At 41.8% G+C, this 17194-nt stretch overlaps 1 protein-coding gene across 2 annotated transcripts in view; it reads right to left on the bottom strand.

Moving 5' to 3' along the window:
* The window catches only part of cndp2 (carnosine dipeptidase 2), a 32971-nt gene extending 17739 nt beyond the window's left edge, over nucleotides 1–15232 (bottom strand). Inside the window, exons 1-3 of one of the 2 annotated variants that reach the window (XM_008108739.3) lie at nucleotides 15078–15232; nucleotides 7612–7704; nucleotides 4553–4696 (exon numbers count right to left, since the gene is read on the bottom strand). In XM_008108739.3, the coding sequence (XP_008106946.1) occupies nucleotides 4553–4696; nucleotides 7612–7674 (207 nt within the window). In that variant the 5' untranslated portion in view covers nucleotides 7675–7704; nucleotides 15078–15232. Of the gene's footprint in view, nucleotides 1–4552; nucleotides 4697–7611; nucleotides 7705–14747; nucleotides 14879–15077 lie in introns of those variants that run through there. The other variant, XM_016992916.2, reaches the window with a different exon arrangement.
* Between the last annotated feature and the right edge of the window lie 1962 nt (nucleotides 15233–17194).

Below are 17194 nucleotides of genomic sequence, written 5' to 3'. Positions count from 1 at the left end.
GGTTTTCAATAGGAAGATTAAGATCATGACTTGGTAAATTTAATTTTTTACTGTTTGAAGGATTCTGAGAGTTAAAAATAATTTGTAAGAAAGTAAAAACTATATATTTCAGATTTCAATATTAATGTCAAAAATACATAGTATGATTTTACATAATTATTTTACATACATTAGAACAGTAAAGACAAATATCACTTAAGTAAAATAAACATTAAATATTAAATAACCAAAATATAAGGTGTAAACACTAAACTAATCTGGGAATTTGCTATTGCAACACATCCAATGAAGTGGTTTAAAACCAGTATAAAAAAGGTTAGGACTAAGTACGTTCAAGTCTACTTGGAAGTCAAAGCATTGCTCCATCTAGACCACGCTTGTTCAACCTGCACCTCCCTCATGGGCCACATGCAGCCCAGAATACCTGTGAATGCATCCCAACACAAAATCATAAACTTATTTAAAACATTATGAGGCTTTTTTCTAACTCGACTGCATGGTTTTCAAGTGCGAACTTTGTAGATGATAACAGAATGGAATAATCAGAGTATGTTGCGTCTACAAACATTGGAGCATTATCCATAAATTTGCATTATAACTGCCAACACCTCAGCCAGAAGACCTGCTTGATGATTTTAAAAGACCCTCTAAACAGGGTGGCACTTAATTAGGATTATTATGCAAGGACTTTTCTTCCTTATTTGTGGTGGTGGATATAAAGGGGAAAAAATGCTCATCAGTTATTGATAGTCTTCACATATTTATGTGTAGCCAAAAACAATTCTTCTTCTTCTTCCAAAAGTTTGACACCCCTATCTAAATTAATACTAAAATACGGGGGTAGGGGTGGGCTTAACCCTTTAAGTTTAATAAAAGGAGTGTAAGGGCCCTTCCAAACAGCCATATAACCCAGAATATCATGGTAGATAAACCACAGTATCTGCTTTGAACCACACTGCCATATAGTCCAGTTCAATATGGATTTTATACAGTAGTGTGGAAGGGACCTAAATCTATCAAATACAGTTTAAATAAATGTAACACCAAGCAAAGTCTGGCAGACAAGATTAAAACTGACTTGCTATCAGACAGATCAATCTACTAACAGACTGAATGGAACTTCAAGAGTTAATTTTTACCTTCAATTAACAACTTTATAACTACCAGCAACTCTTAATAGTTTTAGGCAGGATTCTTTCCTAGTCCTAGTTAGAAACTGTTGACTTTTTCCCACTCAAGTACTATCCAGGTTAGTTTAGCTTCCAAAATCACATAACATTTTGTGTTCAACAGGGAATAATGTCTCACTCCAAGCTTTGACTGAGATGAAGGCAAATCTCTGTTGGCTACAAGGAAACAAAGACTAAGTCTACCCTTGCAGCATAAACACACAGCCCACAACACAGAAGAGGCATTACTTGACACCAATTACTTGGAAGATGAGGATAGGAAGACAGAGGATGGATTTTAAAGGACAGAATGCCTTGAAAGAAAATTCTTACAAAATAGAATGATTTTAATTCTTAGATGCGTTCACTGTAGCAAAAACTAGAGTAGTGCTATTCAAAGGGCCTGTGATATTCTCCAAGCTATTGGCTGCCAGCCATGGCAAGTTTCCAGAAAAGCCAGAAACAGTCATAGCCAATGGGCACAAATATAATGCTAGTCCCCAGCACATTGAGGGAAAAATTCTGCTGGTTCCTGATACCACACACACACAAGCACTCAACTAGGCAACATTGTGCTATATGTGACGGGACAAACTTTTGGCCACCAAAGCCACATGTCAATGGGCAACAAACTGATAATCATAGTGAGTGTGAACAAAGTTGGTATCTCTACTTGCACCTTATCCACCTATCCTCCTCCATAGTCTCATTTCTCCACTCTTAACACAGTTACCCAGCTTCCTTTCTTCTTTCTCCTCACAAGAAAAGAAAAGAGCACCTCTCTCCCTATTCAAACAGTGGAACACAGTGTAGGTCAGGAGGGGAGAGGAAGAACAGGACTATTAATTTCCATCTCTTCGAAAGCATATTTAAATGAAAATAATGATGCGTAACTTCCCTATCGAACACCACACATATACCTGAACAAAATAACTGTTTAACAAACTAGGGACATATGATTTACTAGAAGATGCAAATGATCATTTCCATAGGCCTCTTCCTTTTGACATTTCCATGCCCTGCCCAGTAAACAGCTGAACTGCTGGCTTGCTCATGGAATTTGGGGGGCTTGGGAACCCATAGCAAGTTACAATCAAGGTGTCCGGGGACCAAATGTGGCCTGGAGGCAAAGAGTTGTTGCTATGTGCTAAACAATGGTATAGTACAAAACCTTCTGGATAGAGGTTGTACACAGGAGTGTTATGTTTGGAGAGAAGGTACTTGTGAATTGTTCCAATAGGTCTCCTACCATAATGAATCCCGGCGGTTGTCTACTGCCTGTGTAACAGTGCACACCACTGTAGCAAAATTCATAATGAATCTGGATCCTGATGCTATACATGGTGGGATTCTTGAAGCCACACATATTCAGTCTCTTTCTGTATGTATCAGGGCTGCAATATCGCCTGTCTTATTTTAAAATAAGTTGGGAGACTGTAGTTTCTAGATGACAGTTCCCCAAACTCCCTAAGCAATGTAGCCATATTATCTGTGGGATCTTGAAAGTTTTGATTCTAACAGCACTGTTTATAAGCTCTACATAATATACAGTGGAAATGTAGTATGGATCTCCAGGACCATTCCACAACGTCTTTAATATGGTCTGTTGGGTACCCCTGTGTACAGGACATTTAACTTTCTCCTACAAGAAAGTCCAAATATGATACATTTGAAAAACGTCAATTGAGTTAGAAGAGCAGAAGCACAGAGATGTTGAGATGGAGTTAGACAAAAGAACTACTGCATTTATTGAACCGGAGGAGTCTGCACTAGACATCCAGCAGAGCACAGAGATGCAATGGATCACGCAGGAGGGTGACAAAGGTGATGAAATGAACTTCTGGCCTTGTTCAAGGGCTTCTCCTGGGACAGTGGAGAGGACTGCAATCCAGCCAGAACAGTGAGCCGCTCTGAATGTCGTTTACGACAGAAAAGCAGGGTATGAATAGCTCGGGCTGTGGCGCAGGCTGGAGAGCAGCTGCAATGAATCACTGCAATGAATCACTCTGACCAGGAGGTCATGAGTTCGAGGCCCACTCAGAGCCTATGTTTGTCTTGTCTTTGTTCTATGTTAAAAGGCATTGAATGTTTGCCTATATGTGTAATGTGATCCGCCCTGAGTCCCCTTTGGGGTGAGAAGGGCGGAATATAAATGCTGTAAAAAAAAAAGTGATAGACATAAAACCATCAAGTAGTAGCTCACTTTCAGCTGGATGCAAAATGAAAGCACACCTGGCCATTGCTGAATATAGTCTCCAGTTCCCTTTGCTCAATCAATGGCAAAAACACATATTGATGGAAATTGTGTCCAAGCAGGAACTAATGAAAAGAAACAAGAAAGCTTCCTTGTTGGCTTGCCAGTAATCAAAGGCAGCTAAATCCTGACTGTTGTAAAATGATGCAAGAATGTTAAGAGACTAATATGGGAGTGTTCAGGGGCATTCCTAAGATAGACCTTTAAGAAACTTATCCAGGCTTGATTAAAATACAGTGCCCTTCCTTCTATTCTCCTATAAATGATACCTTTTCATTTTTCTTTCTTTTTGGTACCTGAGCAGAACATTCCAGTAAAATTAGTTGCTTGCTAGAATCAGAGGGATAGTGACCCTAGGTTCAAGAAAAGCACAAAAGTAAGCTGGAAATTTCAACAAAGAAGGATGGGAAAAAGCTATTTATGTATCCACCAGCTACGGATGACATAGGAGAAGTCTGTAGTCCAAATGTTTTGAGAAGTTCATAGTCACCAGACCAGAAATTGCCCCTGCACATCAGACAGATAGATAAATAGACAGATGAACGGATAGATGGAAGAAAGGACTGAGTAATTCTGCTTTAGTTATTCTAACTTGGAACAGCAGGTCTCTTTGGTCTTACACCCAGTTTATCAACAGTTGACCACATCTTTAACCAGTAACATCCTTCAGAAGTTATTGGACTGCAATTGCCATCATCTACACTATTTGTGGTGATGGGCAATAATAATAATAATAATAAAACTTTATTTATACCCCGCCACCATCTCCCCGTGGGGACTCGGGGCGGCTCACAACGTTACAAAAGTAACAGCATTAAACAATATACAAAGTTTAAAACACAAATACATTAAACAATATACACAGTTTAAAACACAAGAAGATAAAAGGCTGATGGTAGCTGCAATCTGATAGTTGGACTACCTTTAACACGACCACTAACTGTACAAGGATTATTGCTCATCTTCTCATCATTTTGTTGCCATTTTAAAAGTTTGAATTCCCAAGTTTACACAAGAAGAGCAACGGTTTTGGCCAAATGAGTGCAATTTTAAATGCACACTTTTCTGGAATGCTAGAACAGTCTTCTTACTGCTCTGACTCTGCCTTAACAAATGCACATCTTCCTACCTTCTGGTTCCCAATGTCCATCAGCTCCGTGGTACCGCCCAGCCGTGCAATGTCCTTGGCAGCCACTTCCATCATTCGTCGGATTTCTCCTCTCTTCTCTGGCCATGCTGAGACACTCTGGATTGCTACCCAGTCTGAAAGCCGCTATACATTTAGGGTGGCAAGGCAAAGGTAGGAGTGAGGAAGTGAAACAATACAACATATACCCAGTTACTTCAAAGCAGTTGTTATGATTTTAAAAGAGATACATTGCAGAGGTAAAATTTCAAATCTTCTTGCAAGACAACAAAAGCTACTTGTGCCCTTAAGAATGTGGTTTCATTACATCATTGCCCAAATCCCTTGACTTCCTTCATAAGGTGAACTCCAGGCACTTTTGATTTCATCTCCCAACAACCCCTAATGCACAGGAAATGTTTTATCCATCCTGCGAGGTGAAGTCTAAAACATCTGTAGAGTGCAAGGCTGGGGATGGCAATTTTACCAGTGGAAAGATGACTGACCTTTAAGTCAACTTGAACTGAGACACAATTATATGTCAACACACTCTGGCACTTGTGTTTCAGTGTATAATAGTCTCAGTTTCAGCACAGATTATGGAAAGTGGGATATGGGGAATCTCTAGTCCAGTGGTTCCCAACTTGTGGGTCCCCAGATGTTTTGGCCTTTAACTCCCAGAAATCCTAACAGCTGGTAAACTGGCTGGGATTTCTGGGTTATAGGCTAAAACACCTGGGGGCCCACAGGTTGAGAACCACTGCTCTAGTCCATAGATCAAATCCTGGCCATGATGCCTCCCATCCAGCTCACTGAGGCACTCTCAAGCCCCAATTACTCGCCACATACTTATCTCTCTTTCATTTGGGGATGGGAGCCATACAACCCTATCAATGTTGGGACTGCAACTCCCAGCAGCCTTCCCTATGCTGTCCAAAGCTTGCCAACAGTAAACAATACTGGGAGGGAGGCACCCCAAACACATCGTAGATGGATGATTCCCACCTGCAATCTCTTACTTTTATTGAAAGAGGAATCCTTGCCATTTCTGGTGAGGACTTTCTTTTTTGTCCCCCCCCCCCCCCCCACTCCCAAATCTTCTGTTCAAAATGGATTTTTCAACTCTTCAGAGCCCTTTGACTATATTCAGGCCCTCTTCATTCAACATGGTTTGGAAGTTGCATTAAAAGTTACTTCTGTACTGTTTTACTGTTGAAAAACTTAGTTATTGTCAGAAAAGCCTCTAGAAGTTGCAAGGTGTAGGGGTAATGCAGATATTTGATCTGGATCAGGATCCTGATCTTATTAACAACTTGCTTATTTTAACTTTGATTGTAATGTGGATTGTATGCTGTATGTGTATGTGTTAAATGTGTTCGTTAAATGTTTTGATACTGCCGATGGGCTAATCAATAAAACGTATTGATAGATGTTACCAGGAATGTATGGTTCACTATAGGGTGTTTCCAAAAGATGGACCCAATTTGAAATTATATGTGCTATAACAATGCACCCACAAACCACCCATGAATGAAACCACTTGAAAGGCTGGAACATAGTGTTTCAAATGATTATCACGCGATGCTTCTCCCAGCACACAAACAGACCCTACACTCAATCATTCGCAAGATGGCAACCCCACAATGTAAAGCCTAATGAGAATTCTCCATTTGTGGAGCTACTTTTTAGATTTGTCTCTGGCTCAAAATGGTTAGTAAAACTTGGGAACTCATTAAACCATCTGTATTTTTTGTGTAATTATAACATGTAGCTATTGTGAAATATAATGCTTTAAAATTGGGTCCATTGTTATGAAGTTACCCCCAGCTAGTTTCTGTTCCTCCTGGACAAGTGATTTCCTAACTAAGGAAATGCATCTCTTTTCAGAGATGAAACTACAAAAAGATAACCAAGGATTACAAATGTGACCTGTCTCCTTTGCCAACAGTGACGAGAAATGTGAAAGGTGATTAGCAACACAGGATGACTTTCCCCCGGTGCATTATTAGCCTTCATCTTTTCCCAGCTTTAAAATGCCATGTAAATACCCAATACGAACCCAGCAATATAAATTGGCTCTTTCTATACCATGAACTGATGTTAAATTTTGTCCAAGATGCAAACAAGGCCTCCAAAATCGATCTATCTAGTGTCAGAGGATCAACTCATCACAATCACAAAGAGGTGGAAATTCTACAATCTGCTCCTGGTTCTTTTACCTAGAAACTGGACTTTAAACAGGCAAGTCCCCAAGTTACAAACATCCAACTTACAAACGTCTCATAATTAAATATGGGGATGAGAGAACAGAAAATCAGAGAAATCTACCCCTCGGAAGGAAAATTCACTCCGGAAAGAGTTATCATGGGGGAAAGGTGTCTCCACTAAAGCTTTAGTGCCAATCCTTGTTTCCACAATAAGCAGAATTTTTTAAAATTCAATTATTATAGGGACAGAAAATGAGGTGACATCTTCTCAACAGGGGCACAGAGAGCAAAACAAATGCCACAGGGGTGTTAACTCTTCCCTATGCAATTCAAAGCTGCAATATATATATATATAGGCTGGACTTACATACGAATTCAACTTAAGAACAAACCTACAGAACCTATCTTGTTTGGATCTTGCAGACTGCCTTATATACCAGACCTGTGATTCAAGAGAACTACAGCTTAGCGAAAGTGTGATTCTCCAAATACAGGGCTGGCAAGAATGTTATCTGACTCTTCTATGGGATTAGGACATGGAAAACAAGACCTCTTAACAAACCAATAACCATTCAACAGAGGAATATACTGCCTCGGAGGTTGTGGACCCTACTTTTCTTTGCACGTCTATAAACAGAAGTTGGATGGGCATCTTTCAGGAGTGCTGTAGTTGTATATTCCTATATGGCAGGAGTCCGGATAGGTTGGCCCTCGTGACATCTTCAATTTCTGATTTTATGATTCTACACACTGCTTTCTAACAGTTGGATTTTGCAGTGGTGCATACATATCTAGGCTTTGCTGTCATTAAATGAGATGCTGGGTTTTTAATCCTTTTTAGAAGAATGTACTTACCTTAACATACAGGTCCTGGTGTTTATCAACATGCTCAAAAAGGGTTTCAAGCACAGATGACATTTTCTGATCTGAACAGTGTGGCTGAAAAACCTAAAATGTAAAAAAAAGGAAAGAGCTTTCAGAGCTTTCAACAGATCATAGCCTCAGCTAACAAAGCTATTCCATTATGCAAAAAAGACATAATTATCGAGACAAATTCTGAATCTGGAAGTGAATCTGTCTGATTCAAAGAAGGGCTCCTTCAAAAGGAGAACAAATGTGGGTCTTGCTTCTGATGATTTTTTAGCAATGTGAATTTGAGAAGCAGATGCTCGACTAGAAAAAATGGCCCATTTTCCCCATTATAGTATGTTCTACATAAGAAAAACATTACAAGGAGGAGAGACAAAATAGAAAATGATGTATTTTTGTGACTGATAGCTCTGTATTGTAACCACTGCAAGATTTTAGCAGATATCTTTAAGTACAATGCTATGTGGGAAAAATACTAAAAACTATATAGAACTGTTTTACTGCTAAGCAATCTGTGCTAGAATTCTCTTCTAATAGCAGAAATATTTTTGCATATATTAAAAATATGTTTTGTTGAGGTCTGTGGAACCTGGGAAAACATAGAGATTATTTTTGTTTCTTAACTAGAAGAACATCACGTAAAATTTGGGGGGTAAGATCATACTTTTGGGGGGAGGGAAAGTACCCAAGTCTTCTAGCTGGTCTGGGTCTACAAGGATCTTTATTATCAGCTGTTCTAGCTAGGGATGCCGAGATACAACACCTGGAGTGATGTCATTTGCCCACCACTGATGTAAAGACTGGTCCTACATTTCTCCGATATTTGGTAGGGACAACCATCACTGAAGTTTTTATCATATTACAGCAGTGTTTCTCAACTTGGGAGTCGGGACCCTGGGGGGGGGGGGGGTTGCGAGGTGTCAGACAGGTCGCCAAAGTCCATCAGAAAACACATGTAGGTGAACTACATCTCCCCTAAATCACCGTCAGTTCCTCCCAAATTCCTCCAGTATTTTCTGTTTGTCATGGGGGTTCTGTGTGGGAAGTTTGGCCCAATTCTATCGTTGGTGGGGTTCAGAATGCGGTTTGATTGTAGGTGAAGTCCCAGCAACTGCAACTCTCAAATGTCAAGGTCTATTTTCTCCAAACTCCACCAGGGTTCAAATTTGGGCACATTGAATATTTGTGACAAGTTTGATCCAGATCCATCATTGTTTTGAGTCCACAGTGTTCTCTGGATGTAGGTGAACTACAATTCTAAAACTCACAGTCAATGGCCACCAAACCCTTCCAGTATTTTCTGTTGGTCATGGGAGTTCAGTGTGCCAAGAGTGGTTCAATTCCATCACTGGTGGAGTTAAAAATGCTCTTTGGTTTTATGTGAACTATAAATCACAGCAACTACAACTTCCAAATGACAAAATCAATCCCTCCCAACCCCACTAGTATTCAAATTTGGGTGTATCAGATATTTGTGCCAAATTTGATCCAGTAGATGAAAATGCATCCTGCAAATCAGATATTTACATTACGATTCATAACCGTAGCAAAATTACAGTTATGAAGTAGCAACAAAAATAATTTTATGGTTGGGGGTCACCACAACATGAGAAACTGTATTAAGAGGTTGCAGCCTTAGGAAGGTTGAAAACCACTGTATTACAGCAAGAAATATGCAGCACCAGAAAGGGAAAAATTGTCTGAAATTTGGCAAGATAATCTCATCACAATTAGTTATTTCCAAACAGAGTCCCAGTCAGTCTTGTGATGCACACTTGCACTTTTAATTCATTGTTTCCTCTACTAAAAACTGCTGAGAAGCAGCTTAAAAGCATGAGAACTTGTTAAGTCGGATACCTCCATATGATTCATTTCACAGATCTCATGATAGGAGTAAACAGAGAATGGAAGGCCGTGTCAGCTGTCCGACTTTTAAAATGCTTACTGCTCTGTAGTTTAACGGAAGTTATACTCGTGACATGCATTGTCAGGAAAGAGAATTTAAATATAGGCCATTTCACGTACCCAGACTGAATATATGACTGATGTCACAATTTTCCTCTTGTGCTTTCAGTGAGTTATACAAAGATCCGGACAAGAAGACCCAAAGCCTATATGCACACCACAGCACGCGGTGTCATTTAAACAAAAATCAGAAGCAAATTTCACCACTGGTATTGTGTATGCAAAAGAAGACCACTCATCACACATTTAACAGTTGCATGAACTAGATTGTCAGAGTGAACACTGGAGCTGACTCTATTATTCTTTAATGGTGATGCAGAACAGGAAATCACAGAAGGTGCTGCTTGTTTCCTGGCATTGTGACAAGTGAAACTGCTTGAAATTTCCTCTTCTACACAACCATTAAAGGTATGGGAACAAATTTAGGTTTTCAGTCTATCAACTCTCGTATAAACTGACCTGAGACATTTCTAATTGCTTTGGATCATGTGGACTCCAGGGCAGTACAAAAATACTTTCCCCAAAGATTTGGGATCCAAAATGTAGCAAACCTGCCCCAGTCCCAGGGATGTTTCGAATCAGAAAAAATGGACGGCAAAATTGGGAGGCTGCATGTAGACGACAAGCTCACCACCATGTTTATTGCTACTTGTTGCTTTTTCACAAATATTCAGAGGCTCCAGCGAGTTCACAGAGAATTTCACAATCCCAGTAATATTTTACACTCCAGTTATTCCGGAATCCTGAAACCACATCTCACATTTCAGGTTTAAACTACGAGTTACTCCAGTCTTTTAAACGTTCTCCAAGCTGGCCTGTTTTAATTAGGAGTGCTGTCCTGCCGAATTGGCTACCACCACAAGACTCTTCAACGTATCATTATGTAGGGAGGAGTGGGAATAAAACAGTGCTCCAGATGTTGTTAGCTACAAGTGACAGCCATAACCATGAAAGCTGATGGCGAGCAATACTCAAAGCCACACTCCCAACAAGCTCTGAAGAGTTACACGATTCCACAACTGAAGTGAGGTCAAAAGCCATTCAGAAAGATTCAGCACAACAACACATCTTTATTTGTATACTGCACTATCTCCCTGAAGGGACTCAAGGCGGTTTCCAACATAGGTAAAGCATTCAGTACCAACACAGAAAACATACAACACAACCATAATAAAAACATAAACATAATTACTATTAAAACAAACATACTCATTTAGAATTAAAAGTTTCAGTATCACCCCATTGGTTAAAATTCAACTCCCAATGGTCAAAATTCCAGAATGGGCCTAGACAACTGTGAGAAACTGGGCCAGGGCTAGTGCAACAAAGTAACATACAACACTATAGCCATGTGGTTGAATAAAATAACCACACTCAAGTAAGTTTGTGTGTGATTTCCTCCCAGTTAAGTATGTATATGAATGCTTCTTAGGGTAGCATTTATCAGAACCCCTACTTCTTAGGTAGAGAAAGTTTGCGCAGTGCATTGCAGGAAAGGGATGAATAACTAGGGTTCAAGTAACCAATGAGCTAGGAAATGTACAGGAAGGCCTTGAGTTGGTGGCTTGCCTTGTTCAGGTGTTATGGGCAAACCTCAACTAACAACATTCCTTATACCAAACTTTCAGTTAAAGAAGTTCAGAAATACATTTAATTCACTCACTTAGCCATACCTGTACTTATTTATCTTGAAACAAGATGATAGCAGGTGAATATCAAGGTCTATCTCACTCCATAATTATTCTCCTCCATAGAAAGCAATGCCTCTGAACAAGAAAGCTTTTCACATGCAGACTCTCCAAACCAGCAAGAGCCTGGATTTTGCAAATACCCTGCTTTCTGGGAATGCCTCTACACATAACGGAAACTTCATCTTCCTTGGATATGTTGCATTCCACCGGAAGAAAGTGCTGATGGAGGTAGATGGAGGATGAACATAACTTCAAACTGGTAAAAGTAACACATAAATACTCTCTTTCAGCTGAACACAAGGGTCTTGACAAGAGAAAGTAGAGTGAAGAAGACCCAATTACACCCCCCTGAGCTTAGCTGGACAAAAACAGAAAATACCCACTAGTAATAATATGATTGGCATGTTATACTTCTAATTGTTTAGAATCTTGACATTACAATCCAAGATACCTAGACCTGAAAATCCTAGATATTTGTATAAAATCTGAATCGCGGACAGTTCAAAACTCTAGTCAATAGCACTCGGCAGACTCTGAAAAAGAGATGATATCATTATTTCAATGCCAAGACTTCCTGACCATGGGCCCTGCTGGCCGGTACTTCTGAGAATTAAAGTCGAGAACATCTGGAAGACCAAATTTGAAGAGCAGTAGGCTAGGGAACAAAATTTTATACAAGAAACCCATTATCTGACCACATACACCAATACTGGCAATGCCAGCCATACACTAAAAATCTGTTCTATTCATGAAAGAAATCAAATGGGGAAGGAAGTAGGGTTGCAACACAAGAAAGAAAGGGAACCAGAGCTGGAAACAGGCAGAGGGAATGGAAGGTTACAAGAAAAAAAGGTTGGCACAGGGATCAGAAATACTTTCTGCTGTGAATCCCCAAATTCAAAAGGTCAGTGCCCAAATACAAATGACAGCAACAGTCCAGATAAGAAGTGAACTGACCGGGGATAAGTGCTCCTGAAACAGCAGGTTTCTGCCTTTAGTAAATACCCATTTTCTTTCCTCTATAACTTATTTATTGTATGTACATCCTGCCTCTACTCCAAGGAGCTCAAGGTGACATACACAACCTGCCCTTCTCCCCAAACAGAGGGTAGGCAAAACTGAGAGATAAAAAGCAAAAGTGAAAGAGAAAAAGTAACAGGCTCATAAATTAGTGACAACAATTTTAGAGAATTTTGCAATTCAAAATAAGGGATGCTTAACCTGTCCAAACAAAGAGAGTGATTGAATGACTTTAATTGAATGACTCAAAGATTACTTCCATCTGGCAGCCATCAAACCACATTGGCTGAAATACTGAAGCTAACTAATTCCTTTGGATGTATTCTACATAGTGGATGGGATCCAGTGTGCTGATTTCTGGTATCCAGTGATTATTCATCTACTATACTCTTTCCACCAAAGTCCAAATAGAGAAGATCTGGGTTGCCTGAAGTCCCATGATGAGAAGACACCTGATAAAAGGGGTCAATGAACTGAGGGCGGGGAGGCACTCTTTGGGAGGACCAGGTTCTTCTCTTGGGAGACCAGGGCCCCATCTACACTAACCATTTAATCAATTCAAGGCTAGCTTCAAACTATGTCAGCTAGACAACAACAAATGCCCAGGAAAAGGTGCAAAAGAAAGCCTTTGTTATGCATGAGTGCTCTGTGGTTTGTGTAGTCACCATCCAGGCCTCAAATTGGATTTCTTATATAAGCATCTGCACAACGTCACTATTTTCTCCAATACCAGTTTGAAACTGCATTCAATGGTCAGTGTCGATGGGGCCATAATCTTCTACTTAGAGGCTAGGATCTCCTCTTAGGAAACCAGAGGCTCTTCTGGAGAGACCAGGATTTTCTCTTTGGACAATGGGCTCCTCTCCTTAGAGACCATGATGTTCTCTTCAGAGACAAGAGTCTTCTCTTTCGATGCCAGGATCTTCTCTCTGGATTACCAAGATCATCTTCCTGGAGATCAGCCTGCCTTCTTTGGTCAAAGAAAGTCCTCTCCTTGGATAGCAGGATCTTCTTTCTGAATGACCAGGTTCTTCTTTTGAGAGATCAGGATCCTCTATTTGGAAAAAGAAGGCCACTCTTGGGTGACCAGGATATTCTCTTGGGAAACCAGAATCCTCTCCTTGGATGCCAGGATTTGTTCTCTAGACTACTAGGATCTTATCTTGAGATATCAGAATTCTCTGTTTGGACAAAGAGGGTCCTCTCTTTGGTGACCAGGATATTCTCTTTGGAGACCAGGGTCCTCCCCTTGGATGGAAGGATCTTTTCTCTAAATCAGTGGTTCCCAACCTGTAGTCTGTGGACCATCAGTGGTCCGCAAGAATTAAAATATGGTCCGCGGCCTCACAGTTACTACTACAGCCCAACCCCAATTTTTTATGGTGTCTTCTTTAGGCCTGGGGTTATTTGGGGTGCTGATTCATAAAATTGCATTGGATAGACCACATCAGCTCTAGATTATTAAATATGGTTTTTGTGGGCAAGCAGATGTCAACTACTAGGTGACATATGTTCTATACCAGAAACTAGAGCTGATGTGGCCTATCCAATGCAATTTTGTGAATTGGCACCACAAATAACCAAACCGAATCTAAAGTTGACTAAAATCTGATTCGTAACCCTTTTGGTACTAATGTTTGGGAGTGGTCCCTGGTCAAAAAACGGTTGGGAGCCACTGCTCTAAATGACCATGGCCGTCTCCTTGGAGATCTGCCTGCCTTCTTTGGATAAAGAGAGTCCTCTCTTTGGTGACCAGGATCTTCTCTTGGGAGATCAGGGTTCATCTCTTTGGACAATAAGGGTCCTGTCATTGGGTGTTATCATCTTCTCTTCAGAGATCAGAGACCTCTCCCTAGATGCCAGGATCTTCTCTCTGGATGACCAGCATCTTCTCTAGGGAGACCAGGACTCTCTCATAGGATACTGGGCCTCTCTCCTTGGATGACCAGGATCTTGTCTTCAGAGAGCAGACACCTCTCCTTGGATGCCAGGATTTTCTCTCTGGATGACCAGGATCTTCTCTTGGGAGACTAGGGCTCTCTCATTGGACACTGGGCTCCTCTCCTTGGATGACCAGCATCTTCTCTTCAGAGATCAGAGACCCATCCTTGGATGCCAGGGACTTCTCTCTGGATGACCAGCATCTTCTCTTCAGAGATCAGAAACCCATCCTTGGATGCCAGGGTCTTCTCTCTGGATGACCAGGATCTTCTCTTGGGAGACCAGGACTCTCTCAGTGGACACTGGGCCCCTCTCCTTGGATGACCAGGATCTTCTCTTTGGTTCTCCAGTTCACCTCTCTTGGGAGAGAAAAGTCCTGCCTTCCTCCTCCTCTTCCGGAGACCTCCCAACCTTCTCCCACCCCAAGGCGCCTTTGTGTCCCTTCTCCCCACGGGGAAGCCACCAGGGCCGGACCCGCGTTGCCCCGGGACTTCCCTTGCTCACCCTGCGGACGGGGACGGCCCTCCATCGCCGGCCGCGGAGGCTGCGTCGCAGGAAAGACCGGCAGCCCCGGGACAGGATGAGCGCCGCAGCCATGGCCGGAGAAAACGCGTGGGCAGACCGGGGGGAGAGGGAGGGAGGCAGGCAGGCAGGGTGAGAGAGGCGCAAATCCCCCGCGGCTCCTCCTCGCCATCTGTCCACGAAAGCAGGGAGGGACGAGGGGAATCCGGGCAAACTTTGCCAAGTTGGCCAAAGCGAGGACGGACAAGGAAACCTCCCGAAAACCTTTCTCTTTGCCTTGTTTTGGCACAGTGAAGCTGCTGCTCTACTCACCCAACGCAGTGCAATGCAAGGCTAAGGATTTCCTCCCACGCGAGAGCAATTGTAGCCAGCGAGGCGCCTGCAAGCCCAATGAGCCCCGGCGCTTTGCAAGCCTTGCTCTGGGCCTCTCCTCCTCCTCGCTTGCTTTCTCCTCCTCTTTTCCGAGGCCAATCCGCTCCGACTCGGCTCGGGCTCATTGGTCGCCAGGCAGGAAGGGCCGCAAGCCAGAAGGGAAGGGGCTGGAAGAAGGCGAAGGGACCCCGGTGCGCGCTTTGCAGGCGGAAGACGCGTCCACACTGGGGGAGGAATGCGCGCTGGCACCACTTCTCCTGCCATTGGAGAATCTCTGCCAAAGACCGCTGCTGCTTCTTGCTTCAGAGGAGTTCCAGACATGAAGCAACCAGGGGCAGCTAACGACTCTGAACAAAGGATGCCCCCAGGCAGGAAGAAGCCAGGAGATGAAGCTATTCAATGCTAATTAAGGTGATTAACTACAACATTCATACTGGCCTCCAACTGACAAGAGTTCTCTCATCCTGGACTTTCCACAGATATATATATAAACCTTCCTTGCTTAGTTTCTCCCTACCTCACAACCTCAGAGGATGCCTGTCATAGATGTGGGCGAAACGTCAGGAGAGAATACTTCTAGAACATGGCCATACAGCCCGGAAAACATACAACAACCCTGTGATCCCACCCATGAAAGCCTTCGACAACACAATCACAGGGTTGCTGTGAGTTTTCTGGGCTCTATGGCCATGTTCCAGAAGCATTCTCTCCTGACGTTTCGCCCACATCTATGGCAGGCATCCTCAGAGGTTGTGAGGTATATTGGAAACTAGGCAAATAAGGTTTATATCTCTGTGGAAGGTCCAGGATGGGAGAAATAATTCTTGTATGTTGGAGGCAAGTGTGAATGTTGCAATTAATCAACTTGATTGGCATTGAAAAGCCTTGCAGCTTCAAAGCCTGGCTGATTCCTGCCTGGGGGAATCCTTTGTTGGGAAGTGTTAGCTAGCCTTGATAATGGATTCATGTCTGGAATTCCCCTGTTTTCTGAGTGTTGTTCTTTATTTACTGTCCCGATTTTAGAGTTTTTAATACTGGTAGCCAGATTTTGTCCATTTTCATTGTTTTCTCCTTTCTGTTGAAATTGTCCACATGCTTGTGAATTTCAGTGGCTTCTCTGTGTAGTATGACATGATAGTTGTTTGAGTGGTTCAGCATTTATGAGTTCTCAATATGCTGTGTCCAGGTTGGTTCATCAGGTGCTCTGCTATGAGTGACGTCTCTGGTTGAGTTAGTCTGCAGTGCCTTTCATGTTCTTTGACTCATGTTTGGGCAACGTTGCGTTTGGTGGTCCCTATGTAGACTTGTCCACAGCTGCATGGTATACGGTAGACTCCTGCAGAGGTGAGAGGATCCCTTTTGTCCATAGCTGAACGTAACCTTTGTTGGACTTTCTTAGTGGGTCTGTAGATAGTTTGTAGGTTGTGTTTCTTCATCAGCTTCTCTGTGCGGTTAGTAGTTCCCTTGATGCATGGTGAGAACACTTTTCCTCTGGGTGAATCTTTGTCCTAACTCTCGTGGCTTGTTCTTGGCCTTGCAGCTTTTCTGATGTCTGTGGTGGAGTCTCCATTGGCCTGTAGAGCCCAGTTTAGGAAAACTCACAGCAACCCAGTGATTCCGGCCAGGAAAGCCTTCAACAACACAATAACTAGATTGTTTAACAAACCACCAGACTTAGAAAATAATAACAATGAGCCAGTGTTACTGTGATTCAGAGTCCATGGGATTATTCTATCGATGTTTATAAATGGAGGAGTGACTTCTTAGGGTGCACCTATACTGTAGAATTAATACAGTTTGATTCCACTACCAAAATTATTTATTATTATTAGTATTATTATTATTATTAACTGCATTTCTATATCGCTTTTCTTACCCCTGGGGGGACTCAAAGCGGTTTACAACATAATAAATGGCAAAATTCAATGCCTTACAAATATATAAAAATATATAACATATCTAAATAAAATACCCACAAAGGTAGATTAAATCCATTAAACTATAAAAACATCAAACAAAAACATATGCATAAAAACATGCTATTGCAGCAATTAACA

The sequence above is a fragment of the Anolis carolinensis genome, chromosome 4, assembly GCF_035594765.1.
Source record: "Anolis carolinensis isolate JA03-04 chromosome 4, rAnoCar3.1.pri, whole genome shotgun sequence".
In the NCBI taxonomy this organism is placed as follows: domain Eukaryota; kingdom Metazoa; phylum Chordata; class Lepidosauria; order Squamata; family Dactyloidae; genus Anolis; species Anolis carolinensis.
This window is presented reverse-complemented; position numbering and strand designations above follow the sequence as displayed.